The sequence below is a fragment of the Castor canadensis genome, chromosome 14, assembly GCF_047511655.1.
Source record: "Castor canadensis chromosome 14, mCasCan1.hap1v2, whole genome shotgun sequence".
In the NCBI taxonomy this organism is placed as follows: Eukaryota; Metazoa; Chordata; class Mammalia; order Rodentia; family Castoridae; genus Castor; species Castor canadensis.
In genome coordinates, this window is record NC_133399.1 from 33,081,247 (window position 1) to 33,105,912 (window position 24,666).

Consider the following 24,666-nt stretch of genomic DNA (forward strand, 5'->3'; position numbering starts at 1 on the left):
GTGTATGGGTTAAGACCAACAGGGTGTAGAGCCTCTGTTGTTTGACTGACTCTCCAGAGATCTTGCACTGGACGGCAATCATTGGCATCTGACTTTTTAACTGGCAGTAGGAATTGTTTCAGGCAATTTGACAAGGTCTCAGGATTTTATATTTTAAAGTCTCTGGAGGTAATGAGATATTGCTTTGATCAGCTGACTGACAAAATAGGCCCATTGTCTGACTCAATGCTGCTATGTACCCTGAACTGGTGAATGATTTTTTTTTTTGGCTAATGTTCTTGATACCTCTGTAACCTTTTCTGTGCATGTGTGGTATGCTTCCATCCAGCCTGTAAAAGTGCAGACCACCACCAGAAGGTATCAATAAGTTTTGCTTGGTTGGATTTCAGTGAAGTCTATTTTTAGGTGTTGGAGTTGGTAGACCTTTTTTCTGGACAAGTAGTGGGGGCTTGGGCCCCTGTCCTGGGTTGTGTTGGGTGCAGCACAGACAGGTCTTGCTGGCCAACTGAGTTAGAGTTGTCAATTGGGCAATGGCCAGATGTTTTTGTGACAGTCCTTGTAGGGAGGTTTTGTCCAAATGACTGATGACATGTGTCAGCCTTACCAGGCCTGTTGCTGCCTTTCTTGTATCAGGATTCTTCATTTCAGGGTGATGAACCAGCATTCTGAGTTTTCTTTAGCCCCTGTTTTATGGGCCTGTTTTCTTTCTTCTGGGCTCTGCCTACCATCAGTGAAGAGCTCCAAGTCAGCATTAGGAATAGTAGTGTCCACTAAGTTGGGCTGAGAAGAGAAGACTTCATCTAAAACCTCTTTATATAGGAGTGGAGGGGATTCCCCTCCTCTTCTTGTAAATATGTGGCCAGATTGAGAGTCCTCATCATTTTGGCTGTTATCTGGGGTTTGCACACAGTAAAGCCTGATATCTGGCCACTTGTTCCCCAGTCATCTACTGACTGGCGGTGCTGTTGAGCAGAAAAGTTACTTGGTGGGGGAACCTGGAGCATGATGTTTTGTCCGATATTCAGTTTATCTGTTTCTTGCATTAAGAGGACTGTTGCTGCCAATTCCCGGAGGCATGGGGGCCAACCTGAGGCCAAAGGGTCTAGCTTCTTGGACAGGTAGTCTACTGGTTGGTTCCATGGCCCCAGTGGTTGGGTCAGGACACCTAATCCTATGTCACCCTTTTTTAAAGACTGACCTCTAAAGTTAGCACTGGTAAGGCACTCATGCCAGGTGGTCCCAAGTCCATAGATACTGTGGTGCCCAGTTGAGAAAGTAAGTCTCTTCCAAGAAGGGGGCCTGGAGCCTCTGGTACATATAGAAATTGGTGTCTGATCCAGTGTCCACCAACTGTGCATTCTTGGGGCTCACAGAACCCCAAGTACTTCTTGGTGTTCCTGGTGGCCCCAATAATAGTAATTGAGTCATTACTGAGCCAGCCGGTTGGAGTGGTCACAGTGCAAATGGCCACCTCAGTGTCCACAATGAAGTCTATTTGGCAGCCCTCTACATCAGTCTTGACTATGGGGTTCATGAGGGCAGATCAGAAAGGAGATCAGTCTGCCTCAGTGGGACTCATTATTCCAGGCTGTGTTTGTCTCTAGGTTGCAGGCTTTCTTGGATTTGGTGGCAGCCACTGTCACTTTTTTTCATCTTGTTAGGGACTCATCTTTCTGATGTCCTTTTTATTTACAATATGTGCATTGGTTTCTCCCAAGAGGGTTTTTCCATCCTTTTCTGTCGGAGCCCCCTGTTACTCTTTGGCAAGCACCCTCCAGGATAGTTTGTCTCATGCACTGGCTGGATGGTTTGAAGCTCATCTGAAGTGTTGGGGTCCCAGTCTGGTCTGGTGCCTGGGATTCTTTCGTTTGTCCATCGCTCTGAATTTTCAGTCTGCAGTGGTGCTTGTGTGACCATCCAAGCTCTGGCTGCCTGGTATACTAGTCTGCACTCATCAGAATTGAGGAAGGTGCACATGAGTGAATGACAATCATCACAACTGTGCTAGTGACTGTGCATGATGTTGGCTAGGTGCCCTATCATAGCTTGTGACTTCTCTGAGTATGTTGGGGTGAGCTGTCTCCAATTCAGGAGGTTGTTGGTGGTGAATGACTACCATATTGTGTGGGTCCAGCCATGTATGGCCCATCTGACAGGGGTAGTGGTGGCCTAAGCCTGATGGAGGGGGCATGGGGCTGCTGTTGGGGCCACTCTTTCTTATTTGTTTGCCTCTCAGAGTTTGGTGACCTTCCCCAATGGCTCTCTTCCTTTGGGGCCATTGGAGGCAAAAGGGGATATAATGTAGGAAGCTGCTGAGTGACACAGTTGGGGGCCTGGGCCTGATGTTTTCTCTTTTTCATTGGGGACCCCTGCATTAAATTCAGAATTTGGGGAGGGCAGAGCAGCTGAGTGCATTGGAAGGACATATGATGGTGGATCTGATGACTCAGATTCTGAAGTGTAGTGGACCTCAAATTTCTTTTCTTTTACTTTGCCATTAACCAAGATGGCTGCATGTCTCTGGGGGACATGAAAATGGAACCAGTCAGACAGGTGGGCAGCCAGGATGTACCAGGTGTCGATGTAAGGAAACTGGTCCGGATGGCCTGGATCCCCTATGAATTTGTCTCTGATGGGGCTGATAAGAGCCTAGTCTAGAGTGCCCTCTGCTTTCCATCCTGTGTCATAGGTGGGCCATTCCAATTCACAGGATCCCAGAAGCTTTGCTGGGTTTATTTTAACCCCATAGTCATTAGAAAAGCCTTCCCTAAAGTTAGCAAGTGTAGTCTGGACCACCATTGGGCACTTTGACCCAGGGGAGCCCATTTTATATGTGCCTGACAGTGGCTGTTGTCACAATACAGACAAGGGAGGGTTGTCCCTCAGGAGGAGCCACATAGATGCTCTCCTGGCCACAACTCCAGACAAAGGAGCCATGTGACTGAGCTAGAGTTGGTTCAGCCCCACAGGGTGACTTATGAATGGATGCTAGTCCAATACCACCATAGACCATATGTCAATCACTGCAAAATTCCAGCTTATCCCATTTAAACTCTATATCCTTCAGGGGAACTCAAGGGTGCCCAGCCTTGGAGCCACAGATTCCAGCTTGAAATGCAAGTGAGTCAAGCCGCTTATTCACACATCATTCACTCAGAGTTTAAAACAATCAGACCCTATTTATTTCCCCTAAAATCCTCCTAGCCTTAAACCCAGCTGGTCAGAATCTTGTCGGCCTCTAAACCAGTTGGCTAAGATCACATGGGCCCCAGATGACTGAAATACACATCAGTCCCTAAACAAGTTGGCCAGAATCACATTGGCCCCAGATGACCAGAATCACATTGGTCTCAGAGGAAGGAGACATGTTACCCTGGAATCACATCAGGGCTCAGCTGGTCCCCTGAGGGGATCAGTCCATGCTGTCTCCTATATTGACTAACCCAGAGATGTCTGTTGCAGGTCTTCATTTCACTCCACCATTCCAAGGGCCCGGTTCTTGGCTCCACATCCTCCTTCAGTCTGGAAGGACACACCAGAATCTCATTGGGGGTGTGCACTTCTTCCCAGTTCCAGGAAACTCCATAAGCTACAGGGCCAGGGAGCTGGAGCCCCATGCCCCATGGAGTGTGGAGGTCTAATCTCGCTGGGGCCTCCAAAGTGTTGCAGGAATGGTACAGAAACTATGACTGACTACTGAGAAAAAGACTCAAACCCAGGTGGATGGAGGAAAGGAAGGTTTATTACACTAGCAGGCCAGCACCTGGATATCTACAAAATAGCACAGGGCCCAAGATCAGGGTAGTTGAGGTTTTTATACTGAGAAAAGTAGCAGCAAGCAAGCAGGGAGTGCAGAAGCAGACTTGGCAATTAGCTGTTCAAGGTTACAATATATCATTTCAGCGCAGCTGTGGAAAAAGGTCATCCACAGTTTCTAATGAGATAGCTGGATGCAGAGGCTCCAGCTATGAGACAGGGTTTTACTCATCTTTGGTTCTTTTCCAAGTTTTGATCTTTCTCTAGGTTTCTTTATCATTTCCGTCTCATATCATAGGGGCAAAAACAAGAAAATGAAAATTTAGAAAGAACAATGTAGAAGAAGGAAGATCTAAAGAGTTAATCTTCCAAGTGATTTCTGTGAAATGTTTTTACAACTTCTAAAATCACTGAAGTTTAAAACTGTGTGATGATACTAGGATACTTTACAGCTACACATATTTATCTGTATCATATTTAATTATTATGTATTCTATCCTTCTCTGTGTGTATATTTGTGTGGGAATGGCATGTGCATCTGCGTGCAAACTAGCTCATAGGACCCAAGAAGTGGGTAGTAGTTGCTTTTTTTTTAATCTATGAAAACCTTTTTCTTTTCTTCTCTGATAAGTGTGCCATCTTCTTACCCATCTCTGGGGATAAGGGAGACAGACCAAACAAGTGAGAACCATACTTGGCTTTTTTCTTGACTTACCGCTAAACATTTAAGCATACTGGGTACATCTGTACTAAAAGCTTGGGAAGTTAGAAGAGATAGAGATTGTGGGAGTTAGCAGGAATTCAATTCTAAGGCCCATTATCCTTGGGTGCTGGAATTGTTTCAATTTCTCTTTTTTGAAATTCTAGATTGTTTCAACTGTTACCTTAATTAATTGAAAATTCCCACTAAACGTTCAATAAACTTTTGTTTTGTTTCAACTAACCTGAGTCAGTAAATTGTTGTTTATCACCTAAAATGTACCTTAATTGATGCAAATTAGGTTTAATGAGGTGATTTCTTTCATTTAAATAGAAATGATAAATTCCCCACTGGAGTAGCACATTATAATCCACAGTCTTTAAACTGGAAAAGTATACTTAAGTTCAGTGGATGCAATATGTCATTGATTGATTGGGGAGTCATGTTAAGAATGCTCAGATGTAAAAATAAAATGACTGGTTTTCTCTACAGGAAGGTATGGATTTATACCTTTTCTGCCATTAATCACCCTTGGACTCTTGCTGTGTCAGCTCTCTTGTCTTTAAAGTTGAAATGATAGTACTTAAAATGATAGTATTTGTGAGGGTAAAACGTTATAGGTAAAACCACAAAAGTGTGTCTGGTAAAAGTTGTTACTCATATGTTTTCATTCATTTCTAACTTTGAGACAGTTCACCTTTGTTTTCAATAGTTTGATTATGTTATGCCTGAATATAATTTTCATTTTTTATTTTTAGTTAATCTCATTTGAGATTTGTTGAGCTTGAAAGTTTTTAATTTTGTAATAACCATAGAACAAGAAGTTACAGTTTATCACATGTATAGATTTGTACACCGACTATTGGAATTAGATGCAGCAATACTCTTTCATTGCAATAGGGTAACCTTCGCAGGACTGAGGGTAGAAGATTGCTATTTCAAGTCCAGCCTGAGCTGCACAGGTAATTCCTGGACAGCTGGTAAGGCAAGCTAGAATTAAGGAAATTTGTGACTCTTGGAAGATATATCACTTGATATTATATTTCCTCTTTTTCTGATACGTCTTTTCAATTGCAAGTGTATATAGGCTATTCACCACCTGGCTCTGGGACACCTTAAACCACCTTCACCTAGCCCAGGGACCACACATGCTCCTTCCCACTCATTAATTATTGGTCAGGAACCTCCAGGTTCTTCCTTTCCTATGGGCTAATGGAAGTTTTTTAAGTATCTGGAAAAAAGAAAGATGCTTGGTGCTTCCAGCTTCCACCTGGTCCTACCATGACCACTTTTTCAATTCCCCTCCCTAACTTTTAATAAACTCCATTACAATCATGTGTTCTGACCTGGATTCTTCCACATGGTGCACAAAGGATTTGGAAAACTTCTGATCAGAGACTGTATCATTGTGGCTAACATTAGGACTGCACAGTGAGGCCCTGACTCAAAAAAGAAAAAGGTAAAAATTAGAAAATATTTTTGAAAGTACAATGTTTAATTACTGGCATTTTCTCATTTTCAAGACAGCATTCTCATATTAGTAGAAAATCATTCTGTTACTGAGAGTTTGAATTGATGATATAGGAGTATGTCAACTATATAAAGCAACTCTATAGAAGGGCATCAGGATGATTGATTTTTTTGACCCCTAAGACTATTCAGTACTCTTCTTTTTTTCTGCTGATCTTTATGGACATTTTATACGCAACACACACCACTTTAGTGAACTCCAACTCCTTTGATGTTAAAAGCAAAGGAACCTTTAAATAATTACCAAGAACAGAAGACAGATGTATTAGGTATGAACATATGCCTTATTTATGTGTTTATAAATAATGCTATAAATACTAACTAGCATATTGTAAAAATGCAAGTACTCTTTCGTGTCTTTTCTTAACTATCACTGAGATTTATCAAACCTTAAATTTTTGATACAGTTTGAATGCAAGATTCTAATTTCTGTGATAATTCTGAATCCCAAAACATAGTTAGGACCATGAACCCTCTTTAGAATTCCATAAACACCTTTAGGTGAATAGTGACACAATTGTTACAAATTATTTCTTCATAGAGGATTTGAAGGCTGTAGAGTGACTTTAGTGGAAGAGCACCTGCCTAGCAAGCATGAGGCCCTGAGTTCAAATCTCAAGACCACCACAAAAAGAATTATGGGGTGAAATTATGGTTCTGCATTTTAATTTAGATGTTAAATCATTTTTCAAAATCACCAAAAGCCTGCAACATGTATATGTTCATATGCTCAGTACACTTGTTCATGTTTCAACCATTGTTTAATAGAATGGAAATTATGCTCTATTTTGATATTCATTTTAAGACTTTTTGTAAGTATAGACTTGAATATTTGCACATGCTTATCACCATATTTCAAACCACATTGACTCATTCTGCAGACGTTTATAATTTTAAGATTATTTAAAATTCATTGAAGAGGGCATGATGATATTTAGGTTGATTTTACATCCTGCAACTTTGATTTTGCTTAATTTTTTAATCTGTCATAAAATCATTTTCAAGCATATTTTTGGGTTTTTTTTGCTTTTTAAAATTATTTTATTATTTTGGTGGGTAAGAGTACATTGAGGCATTTATGACAGTTCTTGCAATATATCACACATATATTTTTTCTATATGTGGAATCATGTTAACTGAAATCAGGAATAATCTTTCTTCCTTTATGTTTGTATTCCTTTTTATTCTTATTTTGCCTAATTTTTCTGGCTAAATTTCCTGGTATTTTAATGAATAGGAGTGATCAAACTAAATCTAGTCAGTTATTGTTATAAATGCCTGAGATAGCCAGAATATGTTTACTTTGGCTCACAGTTTTGTAGGATTTTGTCCATGATTTGGGAACTTCATTGCATTTGGGCCTATAATTAAGCACAGAAACCTAGTTGCAGGGAGGTAAATGTATTCTTCTTATGGCCAAAATGTGAAAGAGAGGAAAAGAGAAGAGCATTAGTGCCAATATTCACTTCTAAGCCTTCTCCTAATGGCCAGAAGACTTCCCAATATACGCCACTATTTAAGGTTTGAGTCCAAAGCCTTTAAGGCATGTGCCTTCATGGCACACTTACACAAACCATGTCAGTGGATACTTTCTCCTTATTCCATATCCTAAAGGAAAATGCTTTCAGCCTTTCCCAGTTCCTTATAATGTTGTGTGTTTGTCATAAATATCCTTTATTATGTTGAGGTATAATCCTTCCATAACTAATTTGTTCAGTCTTATCATGAAGAGATATTGAATTTTACCAAATGTGCTTTTCTACATCTCTTTAAATGACCATATTATTTTCAATATTCTTCCTGTCAATGTGTTGTTCTACATTTATTATCTATCCTTGCCTCCCAAGGGGATAAATCCCACTAGATCACGGCCAATATTCTTTTTTTTGATGTGCTGCTGGATTCTATTTGCTATTACTTTGTTGATAATATTTATATTTATGTTCACTATTATTCTTACCTATAGCTTTCTCTTTTTTCTTATTTTAGTCTTAGACTATGCTGCCCTTGCAGATAAATTAGTAGGATTACTTCTTTTAAAGGTTGTATAAAAGTTTGAGAATAATTTGTCAGTTCCTCTTTAAAAGTTTGATAGAATTCATTAGTGAACCATCCAGTCCTGCACTTTTCTTTGGTAGGAAACTTTTTATCACTTGTTCAGACTTAATGGTCTGTTGGAATTTTCACTGTATTTATTATACAATTTGTTGAGTTATTTTTAAAAACCTAGATATTTGTCAAATTCATATCACTTTTTACTTTGTTGGCACAAAACTTTTCACAGTAGTGTTGAATCATGTTTGTGTTCTTGTAGTATCAATTTTAATGTCTCATTTTTCCTCAATAATTTTATTTATTTGGGTATTCCTTTACTTTTTCCTTAGTCTCATTTTGTTCTCAGTTTCTAGAAAATATTTATTTCAATTATGTTTTATGACTAATTTTATACTATATTTTATTTATTTGCATTCTGAAATTTGTTACTTTTTTTCCTTGTACTAATTTTAGTTTAGGATTTCTTCAGGTTTTCTAAAACCTTGCAAGGCATTAGGTAGTTGTTTAGTTGGAATCTGTTTTTACTGTTGTCATTTATTGGGATAAAATTCACTTTTAGTCCTACTACTTTTGCTCTACCCCAGAAATTGTAGTAGTTATTATTTCCATTTTCATTTGTCTCAGGATTTTTATTTCTCTTTTGAACTATAGAGTCTTTTCCTCAAGCAGCATGTTGCAAAGTCTCCAAAATTTGTATATTAATTTTACTTTCTGAAGTTGCTTTTGTTAATAATTTCTACAGAGAATGCACAGTATCTGAATTCTTTTTTATTAGTTTGGTGACAGTTGTTTTGTGGCTTAATTAGTAATCTATTCTCAAGACTGTTTCATGTGCTGTGTGAAATCTACAGCAGTTAGATAAAATATTCTGATGTATATATCTTAAGTCCTTTTCTATATACAGTTTAACTCTGATTCTTTGCTGATTTCTGCCATCTGGAAGATCAATCCAGTTTTACAAGTGTCATATTGAAGTCTCCTACTATTGTTGTATCAGGTCCTATTTATCTCCTTACATCTAATAATTTCTGTTTAATAAAATTGGGTGCTCTGGCATTTAGTGCCGAGTTATCTGTCATGGTTTTGTTTTCTCATTAAATTAGTAATCTGATCATTATATAGTGACATTATCTCTTTTAACAATTTTGTCTTTAAGATGACTGTGTCTGATGTAACTATGTAATAATAAACACACCTGCTCACTTTCAATTTGTGCAACACAGAACCAATTATTTCAACCTTTTACTTTCAGACAGGTGAAGTGAAGTTCTTTTGTTTTCTTTATTTTTATTATTGTGCTGGGAAAAAATTCTGAGATTTATCATTCTGTCAAATCAGCCGATTGTTCCATCTCATTGAGGAAATTTGAGCATTTGTATTGTAATTATTGTGCATTTTTAAAGATTAATTCCTGTCATTTTGTTAAATTTATTCTATTTGTTGTGAATGTTGTTTGTTCTAAGCTTCATCTCCTGTTCTTTTGGGGATGTTGATTTATTTTACTGATAGTATTTATTCCTTTCAATATCTCTTTTGTGTGTCTCCTTTAGCAGTGTTTCATAGTTTCATGTATTTTTCTGATGCTTCTTGTAGAATCCATAGACACATTCTATGAAGACACTCTAATGCTGAAGAAATTGAAGAAATCTGTTTTGCTAGCCTTGAAATGATTTATCCTACATTTCTGAAGATACTGTTGAACAGCTGAAATATTGTTCCTCTTTGACACTTATTTTCTTACAGAACACTCAATAACTCATTAATTTTTAACACTGAGGAGTACTGCAGCAGTTGGATATTCTATGATTCACTCATCCATTCACCTGTTGATAGATAATGAGGTTGCTTTCAGTTGGCTATTACATACAAAACTTCAATGAACATTTTTCTGCAAGTCTCTTTTTTTCTAATTTTAATTTTTATTATTCATATGTACATACAATGCTTGGGTCATTTCTCCCCCTGCCCCCATCTCATCTCTTACCATCCACTCTGCCCCCTCCCACTCCCCACCACTCCCTCAATACCCAGTAGAAACTATTTTGCCCTTATCTCTAATTTTGTTGAAGAGAGAGTATAAGCAATAATAGGAAGGAACACGGGTTTTTGCTAGTTGAGATAAGGATAGCTATACAGGGAGTTGACTCACATTAATTTCCTGTGCATGTGTGTTACCTTCTTGGTTAATTCGTTTTGATCTCACCTTTTCTCTAGTTCCTGATCCCCTTCTCCTATTGGCCTCAGTTGCTTTTAAGGTATCTGCTTTAGTTTCTCTGCGTTAAGGACAAGAAATGTTAACTAATTTTTTAGGTGTCTTACCTGTCCTCATATCTCTACAGATGAATACAAAGTTAAAGAAGAATGACAATAAAATATATGATTCACAGGTCCCACAGCCACATCATCATTACCTGAGAGCTTGTTAGAAATACTGAGTTTTGGTACCCAACACTAGACTCATTGATCATAAAATACAGTGATGAATATCAGCAATCCAGGTTTTAGCAGGCTGTCTCCCATATGCTAAAGTCTCAGTATCACCACTCAAAAGGACCTCTCTGATTTCCTTTTCTCTGAAGCAAAGCAAATCTCAACAAATTCAAGAAAAACAACATAACCCCTTGCACCATATCATATCACAACAGAATAAAACTAGGATTCACCAACAATAAAAAATAATGAAGCTGCCATAAAAATAGAAAAAAAGTTAGTTCTTTGAAATGACTAATAAGATTGCCAAATCCAAAGTCAACATGACAAAACAAAGGGGAGAGAATTCCCAAATTAATAAAATCAGAGATGAAATGGGGGACATAACCACAAATACCAATGAAATCCAGGCAAGCATGAGAGAGTACATTGAAGACTTATATTGAAGTAAGGTGGAAAATCTAGATGGAATGGATAAATTTCTAGATGCATGTAACCAACCAAAATTGAAACAAAATGATGTTAATCACCTAAATAGTCCTATTACATGCAATGAAATTGAAGCAGTAATAAAGAGTCTCCTGACAAAGAAGAGCCCTGGACCCATTGGATTCATAGCTGAATTTTACCAAACCTTCTAAGAAGAACTAACACCAGCAATGCAAGGATGGTTCAAGATGCATAAATCCATAAATGTAATCCAGTATATAAATAGAACCTCTCAATAGATGCAGAAAAAATCTTAACAAAATCAAGCGCCCTTCATGATAAACACACTGAAGAAACTAGGAACAGCAAGACTGTTCCTCAACATAATAAAGACTATATATGACAAACCCAGAGCCAACATCATAGTAAATAGAAAAAAACTGGAATCATTCCCCTGAAAGTTGGAATGAGACAGGGCTGTCTGCTTTCTCTACCCTATTCCATATAATTTTGGAATTCTTAGCCAAAGCAATAAGACAAGAGAAAAAAAATAAAAGGGATTCAAACAAGGAAAGAAGAAATCAAAGTATCCCTATTTGCAGATGACATGATCCTATACCTAAGATACCCCAAAAAGTCTACCTAAAATCTAGAAATCATAAACTCAGCAAAGTAGCAGGATACAAAATTAACATACAGAAATCACTTGGTTTTCTATATAGCAACATTGCATAGACTGAGATAGAAATCAGGGAAACAATCCTGTTTACAATAGCCTCAAAAACCATAAAGTACGTGGGAATAAATTTGACAAAAGAAACCAAAGATCTTTTTAATGAAAACTATAAACCACAGAAGAGAGAAATCAAATAAGACATCAGAAGATGGAAAGACTTCCATGTTCTCGGATCATGGAATATTGTAAAAATGGCCAAACTACCAAAAGCAATCTACATGTTCAATGCAATTCCTATCAAAAAGTCCAATGACATTTTGCATGAAAATAGAAAACAATCATGAAATACATATGTAAACACAAAAGACATTGAATAGCCAAGCAATTTTACACAAAAAGTTCAATGCTGGAGGCACCACAATACCTGACTTCAAACTATACTACAGAGCCATAACAATAAAAACAGCATAGTTTTTATTGACCCATTGGAAGACCAATGGGTCAGAATAAAAGATCCAGATATAAACCCATGCATCTATAGCCAACTAATCTTCAAAAAAGTAGCCCAAAACACATGCTATAGAAAAGAAATCCACATCAATAAATGGTGCTGAGAAAACTGGATAGCCACATGCAGAAGATTGAAACTGTACCTGTCTCACCCTGTACCAAAGTCAACTCAAAGTGAATCAAAAACATTAATAAAAGGCCTGCCATTTGAAACACATCCAGGAAGCAATAGGAAATTCAGTGGAAAAGACAAGTATAAGGAACGAGTTCCTAAACAAAACTCAAAAGCCTCAGTATCTATGAGAAACAATGAACTAACAGCACAGCATCAAAGTAAAGAACTTCTGCACAGCAAATGAAACAGTCACCAGACTCAAGCAACAGCCCACAGAATGTAAGAAAATTTTTGCCAGGTATTCATCTAATAAGGGACTAATATCCAGAATAAACAGAGAACTCAAAAACTTCAGCCCCTAAACAATCAACACCGCAATGAAGAAGTGGGTTCATGAATTAAACAGGGAATTCTCAAAGGAAGAGGTGCAAATGGCCAGTAAATATATGAAGAAGTGTTTGATTTCCCTGGATATAAATGAGAAGAAAAACACAACAACACTTAACCTTCATCTCACCACAGTTGGAAAGGCCAGAATCAAGGGTAATAACAACAACAAATGCTGGAGAGGTTGTGGTGAAACAGGAGCCCTTATACACTACTGGTGGGAATGCAAATTAGTACAACCACTACGGAAAACAGTATGGAGATTCCTCAAACAACTAGAGGTAGGGCTGCCATATGATCCAGTGATACTGCCCCTGGGCATCTACCCAAAAGAACATAAAAGAGGATACAGCAGAGACACCTGTGTACAGATGTTCATCAGAGCACTATTCACAATAGCCTACCTCTGGAAACAACTCAGATCCCCTACAACTAATGAATGGATCATGAAATTGTGATATATATACAGTAGAGTATTGCTCAGTCAAAGATCAGCATATACACAAGACCAGACATGATCATACACAAACTCAGTTTTAAAACATGCTTGTAACAGTGGAACTACTCTATGGAACTTGAGGAAAGAGACAAAGGAAAGGAGAATGATAGAGCATCAGTAATATCACATACCATAAGTTGTGAATGTAGAGGATGTAAGGATGTGTATTGAAAGCAGGGTGTGGGATTTAAAGGTATAAGGGAAAGTATTAGAAGGCATTGAACAGACCAAAGTAAAGCACACACACAGTGGGCATACATTGAGTCATGCCTTTGAATATCAACTCAAATAATAATGAAACCAGGACTGTAAAATAGGTACATTGTGTGGGGGGAAGGGTACTAGTGTGAGGGAGGCAGCTGAAGGAAAGAGATTACGGTGACAGTGTATGGTTGATGGATTTCATGTACTTATATGAAACAGAACTAAAAAAACCTCTTGCAACTGTATTAGTAGCTACAGTTCCTGAACTGTACAACAAGAACTATAATAAAACTTGTTGGAATTGTTGTAATGATGGGAAATAAAAAGCCCCAAAGCAAGTAGCACAGTACACAACTGAGACTCTCAGAGTGACATTTGTCTGCCATGAAAGCTTTTGTGGCATGTTTCTATCCTAGCTGAGAAATGGTCCTTGGGGAATAATGAGAAAAAAAGCAAGAAAGATAAAACATCCCAAGCATTATAACTGCAAATTTTAGGAGGAGAAATTCTATGAGTTAAACTTCCTCTTTTGAGCCATAATCATGTACAGAAGATAGGAAAGAAATATAGGTGAAATTGCTGTTCATTTGGCATGTACAGATTTTAATTAAAACAATTAAATTTTACTATATGACTCAAAATGAACAGTGAAAACTAGAAGAGAGCAAAATTGTATGATATAAGGATTTTTTAACCATTTGTGAGTTCTACATAGGAATGATTTTGTTTATTGAATATTATTCTAGCATAATAAAAATATGGAAAATAAAGGACTGGGCACATCAAATCCATGCAATTCACCCTCCTCAATTCAGGTATTGATATTGCAAAAAACAGTGAAATTTTTTTTGAAACCGTGCATTTCTACAAATTGCTTCTTCTCATTTTCCAGCAGAACCACGACACCAATCTGATGAACATGATTTGCATTTTTACTGTATTCACATCATTTTCCCTCCAGTACTTCCATATTTTTAATTTTAATAACTCCATATTAAAAGCATCATAAACATACCAGTTTACTACTGATGTTCTTCATATTTTAACTAATATGTAAATATTGATAATTCAGCTCTACTTCATCAGTTTTTAACTACCAGAGATTAAACTACTATACTGTTACATCACAATTTGCTTTTACATTTTCTGTGAGACTGATATTAGGGCACTTTTCATTCATCCTATATAACAGATGTATACATACAAAAGATGAAACCATGGTCAGGAAAAACAAACACAATGATCATGCTTCTGAGAAAGGATAGGAATCGAAATATGCAAGTTTACTTTCAGTATAAAGTATTTTTTATTTTAAAAAATTCCCAAAGCTGCTGCAGCATAATGGCAGTATTAGGTGGTGATCTGGAAAAAGTTCATTAATGCTGTTTTTAAAATTATTATTGCAATACTTGTGCTGTCATTACAATTTAAAATATTTGTAGTTTCAGAGAGAAGAATGGTTAGATAAAGGAGGTAGTCTACCAGGTCTGTGTGGATCTGTACTTCATTAGACAGAGTCTTCACATCAACATAGCAGGAATATAAAGTGTCACTGAACAATACCTGTTCTCTCTACCAACACTTGGACATCTTATTTGTGAAGGGAAGCAATTATGCTCTAGAAACAATTAATTATATCATTATGTATGGAGAAAATTATTAGTTCAGAGAAGCACTGAGTAATTTTACACCAGTACAAAACTCAAATAATAGCTTGCAAGAGCCCCACTAAGGAATTGGAACTGATCTGTTATGTGTGTATTATCCTCACAGGTTCATGGGGTGAAAATGTATTAATCACCTGCCTCATTTCCTAGGAATTGTCTAAGAGACTTTGGGTTATCTGACTGACATAATGGGGAAAGGATGTTGTCTTTGTCTCTGCATTTTGGGTGAATGTAGAACATCTGTCACCAGCAACATTATAAGAAAAAGCTGAGGCAGTGAGGTCTGCGCCAAAGAGATAAGCACTAGAAGAATTCCCAGATGTTACTAACTGACTCAGAAAAATGATTACATGAGGAGGTCAGGGGCAAAATCCTTGAAGTTCCTGTATTCTCATGACATCAATATCCAAAGCTCTTCATTAGACAAATACTGCCATTGTCATTAGAAATCTAGGGAAGCATAAATCCTTAAAGACACATAATCTAGAAAGACAAAATTCAAGATGGCTGAGTTCTGCAAATACTGCAAAGCCAAATTATTTTTCCACTTCTCACCATTTATTTTTCCATACTTACATTTCATGTGCTCTATACACATGCATGTACCATTCTTCTCTAACTCAATACTAGTCTTCTTTCTTCAGTAGAAACAAGAACATCTCTGAAGATTCTAGTTTTAGGTGGAGAAACATGGTTTTCATATGTGGATATACAAAATATATCCATGAGTATGCCTCAGATAATGGAAAATGCAAGTAGTCAGACAGTTTTTCCATTAGTCATTGAATATTTTTGAACATTGATCTTTATATTGTATATTTAATGCAGCAAATTTTTTTCTATAATTTATAAGAAAAGTTCATAAGCATGATTTCAAATTTCACCACAATAGTACTGTTTCCTTCACATTAAGGAATTCCAAATTGTGAACATGAATCTCGATTATTAGTACAGTTATGAAAAATAACCTATGGTGTCAAGCCAATGGTGTACTGTTTTACTCATTCTTCCAGGAAACATAGTGAGATTTCAATCATAATTAATACTTGAAAGTGGCACTGACTATTATGCTTAATTAATTTATATCCTTGATGAATTAAGCCTTTTCATGTGTTTATACATATGCCTCATTTTATAGTAACAAGATTTGCATGAAGTTGTTTTTAAATCTGAAGTTTTTGTTAATATATTACTTGATAGCATTACAAAAAAAGATGGCATGGGATTTTAATTCATTGTCCTTTATCTTATTGCATGAAGTAAGATAAAATTATTGATGACATAGCTGGTGTCATTAAACAAGGTCTAATTTTTTATCGGTACTAGAGAATTAACTGAAATCTATAGAAATTGTAATTGTTAAATATACACTATTTTTGTGCAAATATACCTAAAAATTGGAAGGGGGGGCTAAGAATTTAATGGGGATATCCCCAAAATTAGAAATCAATAGAGAAGGAGCGATCATGCTTGTGGGTAGGTGGTACTCTCATACCTACAATCCTAATTGTGTGACTGGGTCAGTTTGTTTATATCTGTTTGTATTCATGAGCAAACATATATGATACTTTTGAGCCTCAGAAAGAAGTTATGGCTTAGGGTAGTTGGGGAAAGAAGAAAGAAAAACAGCATATCACTAGGGTAATGAACTCTAATTTAAACCAAACATTTCTTTGTTGAACCTGTTTACATAAAAAAAAGTAGGAAAAGAAACATCATTGACACCAATATTCATTTGACCTGGACTTAGAGTAAAATATGTAACAACAAAACTGAGTGAATAACTAAGGAATTAGAAACACAGGTCATAAAACATATGAATGTCCAATCTAATAATAGTAAAAGAACATAATTTACGCCATGAGAAAAATTTAAATTTATTTGAACATACACAAATATGAAAAATTTTGTTGTAAATTATTCATGAATGATAACAACTCCAGAGAACCATGCTGGCACTCATAAGTCAGCATTAAAAATTCAAATACTTCACCATACTGGCTATAAGTATTGCTATTTGAAGAAATAATATACCCACATATGAAGCCTTTCACTTCACAAAAAATGTTTATATCGTTCCACATGAAACGACTTAAATAAGTTGAGATACATTATTCTTCACTTTTCATTTTATTTGGTATTATTCTTACAAATAAAAATGATTGCATTGTGTTTCATTTAAAAGTCTTAATAAAATAGATCCCTACTGTGCATGTGCAATTTCCAATTGAAGTCTTAATCATCTTATTTTTTGACTAAGGTTATTATATGGGATACTCACTTTGAAATAGTTGATAGGGTTGCACGTTTCCCGGGGACAGAGAGGCAAGACTCTCTGAATTCTGAGGCAAGACTTCAGAACTCTTAAAGTACTATTAAATATTGTCAGAAAATGTTAAAATTAATAATATGCCTTTAGGTAAGAACCTCTTTTAATATTTACTTTTAATTTAAATGAGCTAAGATAGTATAGGCTAGGGCAATTTGTCTTTCCAATTGGCATCCCTTATACACTTACCTATTACGCTTGTTTCCTTGAGGGAAGGAATGACAGCCAAGCAGCCAGAAGGCCCTTTTGCCAGTACTAGCTGCTTTGAGCACTCCACAGGCACCTTGAGAAAACTGCATGAGAGCTATGCCTGATTTCTGCCAGAACACAACTCTGACTCTTGAAGGCACAGTCTCAGAAAACTATTTGTGCCAGACTTTTTGCAGTTGCATGCCACAGGAAATTCTACAGGACTATGCAGCCATTTTGACTCAGAACAGATGTGGAGCACTATCTTGATGGCCCAAATAAGACTTGCTTTTAGTGTAAAAGGACCATTTTATTTGTAAATGGGGCTGTCAAGATGGGTGCTTAAGAGACTTCCATGATTTCTGAAATTACCATTTTATAGCCCCTTGCTATTAATAGATTCTTGATCTAATTTTGTCAATCATACAGAAGATACTTTTCTGGATTGTTCTCTGATGTCACAACATTAAGTCCAATAAAGGCTTCTCTTGAATGGTCTTCTTTGCTTGCTTTTGATTTTCATCAATAATAAAAGCTGATTTGGTAACATGGTGAAAAGAGAAGTAGTGGCAGTGGGGATAAGAGCTGTAGAATGGTTGATTGGAGTCATTCCAGCAGCACAGCTGACATTGGAGGGTGGTTGCTGCAATTGGCTGTGGAAAGAGAGCTCAAATTTGTGGCAGGTAAGGGCCACTTTAGTTAGGAGAACTGATACACCTGGTACTGTCAAGTTACCCAGAACCCTAGATCCAAGATTCAAGTTATAACACTTCCCAGTGCTATAACTGCCAAGTACACTGAGGTCCAATTCTGGAGTCATGTGAGATGTCACACTTGTTATGACAGGACAAAGGGACCCACCACCCATACCTATATGGGAGCAGCAACACTAGAAGATGCCACTTGGTGCTATCTCTCATCTACTGCTGATTCCTAAAGATTCCAAAACCCACCAATGGCCCAAAGTAACTTGAGAAACTTCTCTAATCCTTCCATAATTCTTTTCCAGGCAGAGCAGAAGGACTCTTCCAGGTAATTGATATCGTTTCTTAATCTTAACTAACACAGTGTTCCACTACATTGTCACAAAACAATTTATTTCTACATTCCTAAATGAATAAAGCTATGATTATTGACATAACACATATACAATATATAGTCACACAAGGGAGACAGAGTCACATTGAAATTACATGCTTTGGGAAGGGAAAAAGAAATGAAGAGTTAGACCAAATTTTTAAAACTCTGTATGCTCCTTATTTAAGATCTGAAACATATAGCATACTGTCAACAAAGACTAATGTTAGTATGGGAGATTGATGGACATGTGTTATTGCTGTTATACTATCTCTACTGCATCAATTGAAAATATATGGTTGTGTCACAAAATGAAACACAAGGATGATGAAGCTGCTCAGTGAGCATGTCTTCATCTCCACTTCCTTCCCCAGTCCTCACATCCCCTCTACATACATAGGACAGACCTCTCTATACAATGCAGCATCTACATTGTAACTGCATTTGGAGATTGTTCTTTAGAAAGATAACTACTTCTTTGCCTACACAAGTATCTTCTAGTGTTTTCCATGTGTTCTCCTGGATATCATCACGTTAAGCAAGATAAGCCTGACTCAAAAAGGCAAACATTACATCTTTTCTCTCATATGCAGAATACAGATCTAAAAAATCAAAATGTAAAATGGGGACTGTGGGAGGAGAACCAATGGAAGGTTGGAGGGAGAAAGGATATGGTGATGCATGGGTGAACATGATCAAAGTACATTATGTGCATGTATGGAAATAGAATAGTGAATTCTTTTGCATAATTAATATTTGGTAATAAAATATTAATTTAAAATTAAATGAATAAATTGAACAAAATAAAAAGGATAACTGATTTTATTTGAGGTATTTATGAGAAAACTAAGTTTATATTGGAGTGAACCACAATTCGACTGGTGTCTTCATAAAAATACATTATTGTGAAGATACACATAGATGGAAGACAATTTGAAGGCACTGTGAGAAGACAGAGGTGTGTATACAAAGGACAGAGGCCTCAGTAGAAATCACCCTGTCAACATCTTGAGCTAGACTCCCAATCTACAGAACTGTGATCATAAAAATTTCTCTTATTAAGTCATCCATACTATGGCACTTTGTTATGGCAGTACTAGAAAACTAATACCATGATCAAAACCCTCCACCATGAACAAAAGAATTCATTGAACCATCACAATATTTTTAAAGAGTTATCATGTTCAACAAGAAATAAATTTCTCTTCATTCAGAAGAAAAATGGTCTTTCCTGAGTGTGTCAGTGTTCATTCAAAAGAGAGCTGATTGAATATTGGTGAAAATGTGAGGATATGTCAAGTAAGTAATAGTCAGGCAAGATGCTCATAGGGGTCCTATTCCTCATCATCATATTCAGGTTCTTGTTCCACTGATTCCCTTGTGTGGAGTTGTAGAAAAATACCTGCCCTCAAGATCAAGTCATTACTCAAAGAGCTTGGGTTATGTGTTTTATTTCGATGAGAAGAATGCTCAGCACCTTGCCCAGATATGCAAGACAAAAGACCTACTCAGGAAGAGTAGATATGTGATTGAGTCAATTGGGTCCAAATGAGGAAGGAACATCCCTGTGAGATGATATAACTGTTTCATCCTGTCCATGCAGGGATGCTGAATATGGTTGTTACTGCTTGACTCCTACAGTCTCTGCATGTCAGGGTTCAACTTACAAAACTCATCATTGTTGCAGAAACATCACTATCCATCTGTTCTCATCAGTATATACCCTTAAAGACAAGTTTTATGAGGAAGAATTCACTGTGACTGATTTCCAGCACCCATGCTAGGTATATATAACCTGGGTCTCTCCAGCATTTCAGCTCAACTCCATTTTACTATAACACATTGAGCTTCTCTAATAAATTCCAACCTTCCTTTTGGCTATCTATATTTCAAAATATTAGGGAACTCAACTGAATTTTATACATAGATATATGATAAATAGTGATGTGTAAATATAGCTATGATATTTTAAAATTTAATAAGCATCAAAATGTCTACATGAGTATATTAATGTACATCCACCTTAATTTTGTTGTCAATATTTTGTACAGAAGAAACATCTATCTTCATTAACTATTGCTGACTGCAGTAAAAGATGTGTAGTATTCTGTGATCACATTTATGACCACTTTTCCAGATCAGTCATAACATTTTTCATGCATATTTCTTTCACATTGTAGAATATGTATCAAATTAAGACATTGTCAAAGGTCAAATATAGTAATTATTGGGCATTTACCAATTGTTATGAAGCACATTCAAGAAGAGACACAGCCCTAAAGAATTATATATATTATATATACGTGTCTGTGTGTATTTAAAACAATAAAATAAATCGTATACATAACAAAGTATAAATATCCCAATGACATTAAGAAGTATTATGAATAAATGATTCACACAAGGTAAGCAGATTAATGGTAACATACTAAACACATATTTCATGAGAAGTAAAGAAATGATGATAATTAATGTCTCTTGGAAATTATGAATCTCACAATAAGAAAAATGTAAATAATTAAATGCTTTTTCCCCTATGTAAACTGCAAATGTAGAAAAAGTATTTGGAGGAAGATGTGACACACCAAGAATAAGGGTGTTAAATCTGTTCAAAAATTCAGGAAACTCTTGAACCTACCTCTAAAATTAAAAGCTAATAGGTTATAGCCAATAATTATAACCCAAGCATAAATTTTATCCAAATATTTCAGAGAATATCTAAAAGAACACTCAGTTTTTAAAAAATGCAATAAAATAATTTCTGAAACATTGTCAACCTCAGAAATGCTGCTAATGGGTGCTGGTTGGCTCACTCCTATAATCCTAGCTACTCAGGAGGCAGAGATCAGGAAGATCGCAGTTTGAAGCCAGCCTGGGCAAATAGTTTGCAAGACCCTATCTCAAAAAACTCATCACAAAAAAGGGCTGTTGGAATGGCTCAAGGTGAAGGCCCCATTTTCAAGTCCCAGTACTACAAAAATGCTCCTTATTTTGAATATCATCATGTGTAATATAAAAATATTGAGCATTAAAAAATAAATGAATAAATATGAAACCCAATAACATGATTCACTAAATTACACAGATAAGATTAAGAAGACATGCAGTTCATCCATTAGTTTGATATTTAATGACATCAAATAAAAGAACATTTATTTAATAAATTACACATGTATACCACAAAAAATTGATAAAAATTCACTAGACTTTTTGAAAATAGCAGTGTGTAAGAAAAATGTGGTCAAATACTGACAATCAGTTACTATATGCCTCAATTCCTTTTCTGTTCCATGATTATATTACATCATTTCTTTGAAGTGGAGACTTCTGGCATATAAAGAAACATATTCATGCAAACAAAGGCCACACAGACAATGAAAGGAAAGACCTTCCTCTACAAACCTCCTTCTTCCAAATACTATTCACCTGTTTACAAAATAAATCAATGTTATGTTAGTGGGGTAGGATCTTCCCATATTTTCAGATCTGACATATAATGCATTACAGACATGTGGTCTGGTTGACTCATTAAAAAGTTACTTATCAATGAACCCTGCATTGTAGATGTACTTTTCTCTATAAAGAATCTTATATTTGTGTGACACCTGATAACTGCACTTGTTGTAATGACCTGTTGTTTTAGAGAAGATTCAGGCCTTGGATTAGCCTACAACATGGAGGACTGAAGGAAATTCTCACTCTGTTCAAGTACTTTACTACACTTGATGTCATTGGAGTAAAGATTGCTTTTTCCATTGTTTTATTTTATTAGTATTAGGGTTTTTTCTCATTCCATTGAAGACATGCTTATTATTGATATTTACAATTATTTCAAACAACTGATATGATCTAATTAATCTAATTTTATATTATATATATATAGTATTATTGAATACGGTAGATATTTTTGCTAGTGAAGGATACATTTTGCCAGTATCAGGTCTCAGTATAAACTTTCCAGAATATGAATGTCCACTCCTTTGATTCACAAGAGGACTAACTGTCGAATGTAATTCTAATGGCTCTAAAGATGATCAGGAGACGATCATTTTTAGAATGTGGTCATGAATTCACTTAACATTTTCTTTGCTCTCTCCAACTTGCCTGATTCTGAGAAAACTACACAAAAATTTTGCTAAAACTTGTCTCTACCACATACTCAGTTTCTGTGGATCCCAAGTAGAAAAATACATTTAAAAAGTTGAGATAGTGTGTCAATATTTAAGAGAAAGACCAAAACCAACTCCAGGTTTTGAGCTGAGTTAAAATTCAAATGGCCATTACATTACCTGGTTATTTAAGGAAAAAAAGAGTTTAGTGAGAAAAGATTCAGCCATTCTGTATCACAAGGAGTCAAGTCAATTTAACTCAATCTAGAAACCCAATTCCAAAAGAAATGATCAATCAAAGAAAAAGAGATGCTATCCTGCCAATGAGTTTCCTCAAGGCTTCCTTCATGTCCCTGTTCCTTAGGCTATAGATGAATGGGTTCAGCATTGAGGGACAATGGAATACATCCCTGAAGCCACTGCACTTTCTGGGTAAGTTGGTAACCCCAACAACTGTCCCATAGAACAAGGATACGACTGACAAGTGAGACCCACAAGTGGAAAAAGCTTTATACTTTCCCGCTATTGATGGTATTCTGAAGACAGAGGACACAATGTGAAAATAGGAAAACAGAATTCCAGAGATAGAAGCCCCACCAAAGATGTAAGTTTCAACATATATCAGTATATTATCAATGTGAGTGTCAGAACATGAAAATTTGAGGACCTGTGCAAGTTCACAGAAGAAGTGGGGGATTTCAAAGTCTGTGCAGAATGACAGCCTCAATAACATCAGACTGTGCAGCAGTGCATCCAAAATACTAAAGGACAAGGCACATAAAATCAACACAACACAGAAGCGTGGGTTCATGATGACTGTGTACCTAAGTGGTTGGCAGAAAGCCACATAACAATCATAAGCCATTGATACAAGAAGAAAATTTTCCATTCCAACGAAAACCAGAAAAAAGTAGATCTGAATAAAGCAGTGTATGTAACTGGTGGGTTTGTACTCCATCCAGATGTTCACCAACATCTTTGGGACTGTGATCGTGCTTACACAGATGTCAGTAAAGGACAGATTAGAGAGAAAGAAGTACATTGTGGTGTGGAGACAAGAGTGAGAGCTGATGGCCAGAATTATGAGAAGATTTCCCAGAATGGTAACCAGGTAAATGGACAGGAACAGGCAGAAGAGGAAGGGTTGCAATTCTGGGTTATCTGTCAGCCCCAGAAGAAAGAATTCAGAAACAGCAGTTTTGTTTAGGAGTTCCATGTTGTTGATGATGCTGATGGAAAAAACTAAAGTGGAAACAACAAAATCAGTAGCTGTCCGAAGATGTTAGAAATACAAATATTGAGCTGCAGTGGCTCAACCCTGCAATTCCAGTTATTTGGGGGATTAAGATCGGGGATTAAGATAATTGTACAAGGCCAGCCCAGGTAAAACATTTGCAATACCCCATCTCAACAAATTGCTGAGCTCAGTGACAAGTATCTGACATCTCAGATACATGGGTGAGTGTTTTCAGAAGGATCACACTTCCAGGTCAGTCTGAACAAAGAATTCTGTGAGACTGCATATTAAGAAATGATGAATGTGGTGGTTGATGCTCATAATCTCAGTTACAGCAAGAATTATAAAACAGGAGGATCGTGGCTCAGGAATGCCTGGGCAAAAACAAGACCCTACATCAAAAATAATCATAACAAAAAAGGCTGGTGGAGTGGCTCAAGCTGCAGAGCACGTGCCTACCAAGTGCAGATTCCTGACTTCAAACACAAGTAATAACAAATAAGAAAGAGAAGGAAGGAGCAAAAGTAAGAAAGAAAAAGAAAGAAAGGAAGGAACAAGGGAGGAAGGAAGAAAAGAAGGGAGGGAGGGAAGGAGGGAGGGATGAAGGAAGGAAGGAAGGAAAGAAAGAAAGAAAGAACAAAGAACAAAGAACAAAAAAAAGAGATGAAAGAAATACAAATGCTTTGCCAAATTTCTGACATAATTCTGATATATTCTTAAGGTGAAGACCAACAATATATTCTCCATGAAGCCCTGTGGATGTATGA

General features: G+C 36.5%; 1 protein-coding gene across 1 annotated transcript; it reads right to left on the reverse strand.

Moving 5' to 3' along the window:
* Positions 1-22,957: 22,957 nt before the first annotated feature.
* On the reverse strand, positions 22,958-23,878 carry LOC109678487 (olfactory receptor 7G2-like). Its single transcript, XM_020154014.2, has one exon. It carries the CDS (start codon positions 23,876-23,878, stop codon positions 22,958-22,960), a length of 921 nt encoding a protein of 306 aa, XP_020009603.2.
* Positions 23,879-24,666: the final 788 nt, after the last annotated feature.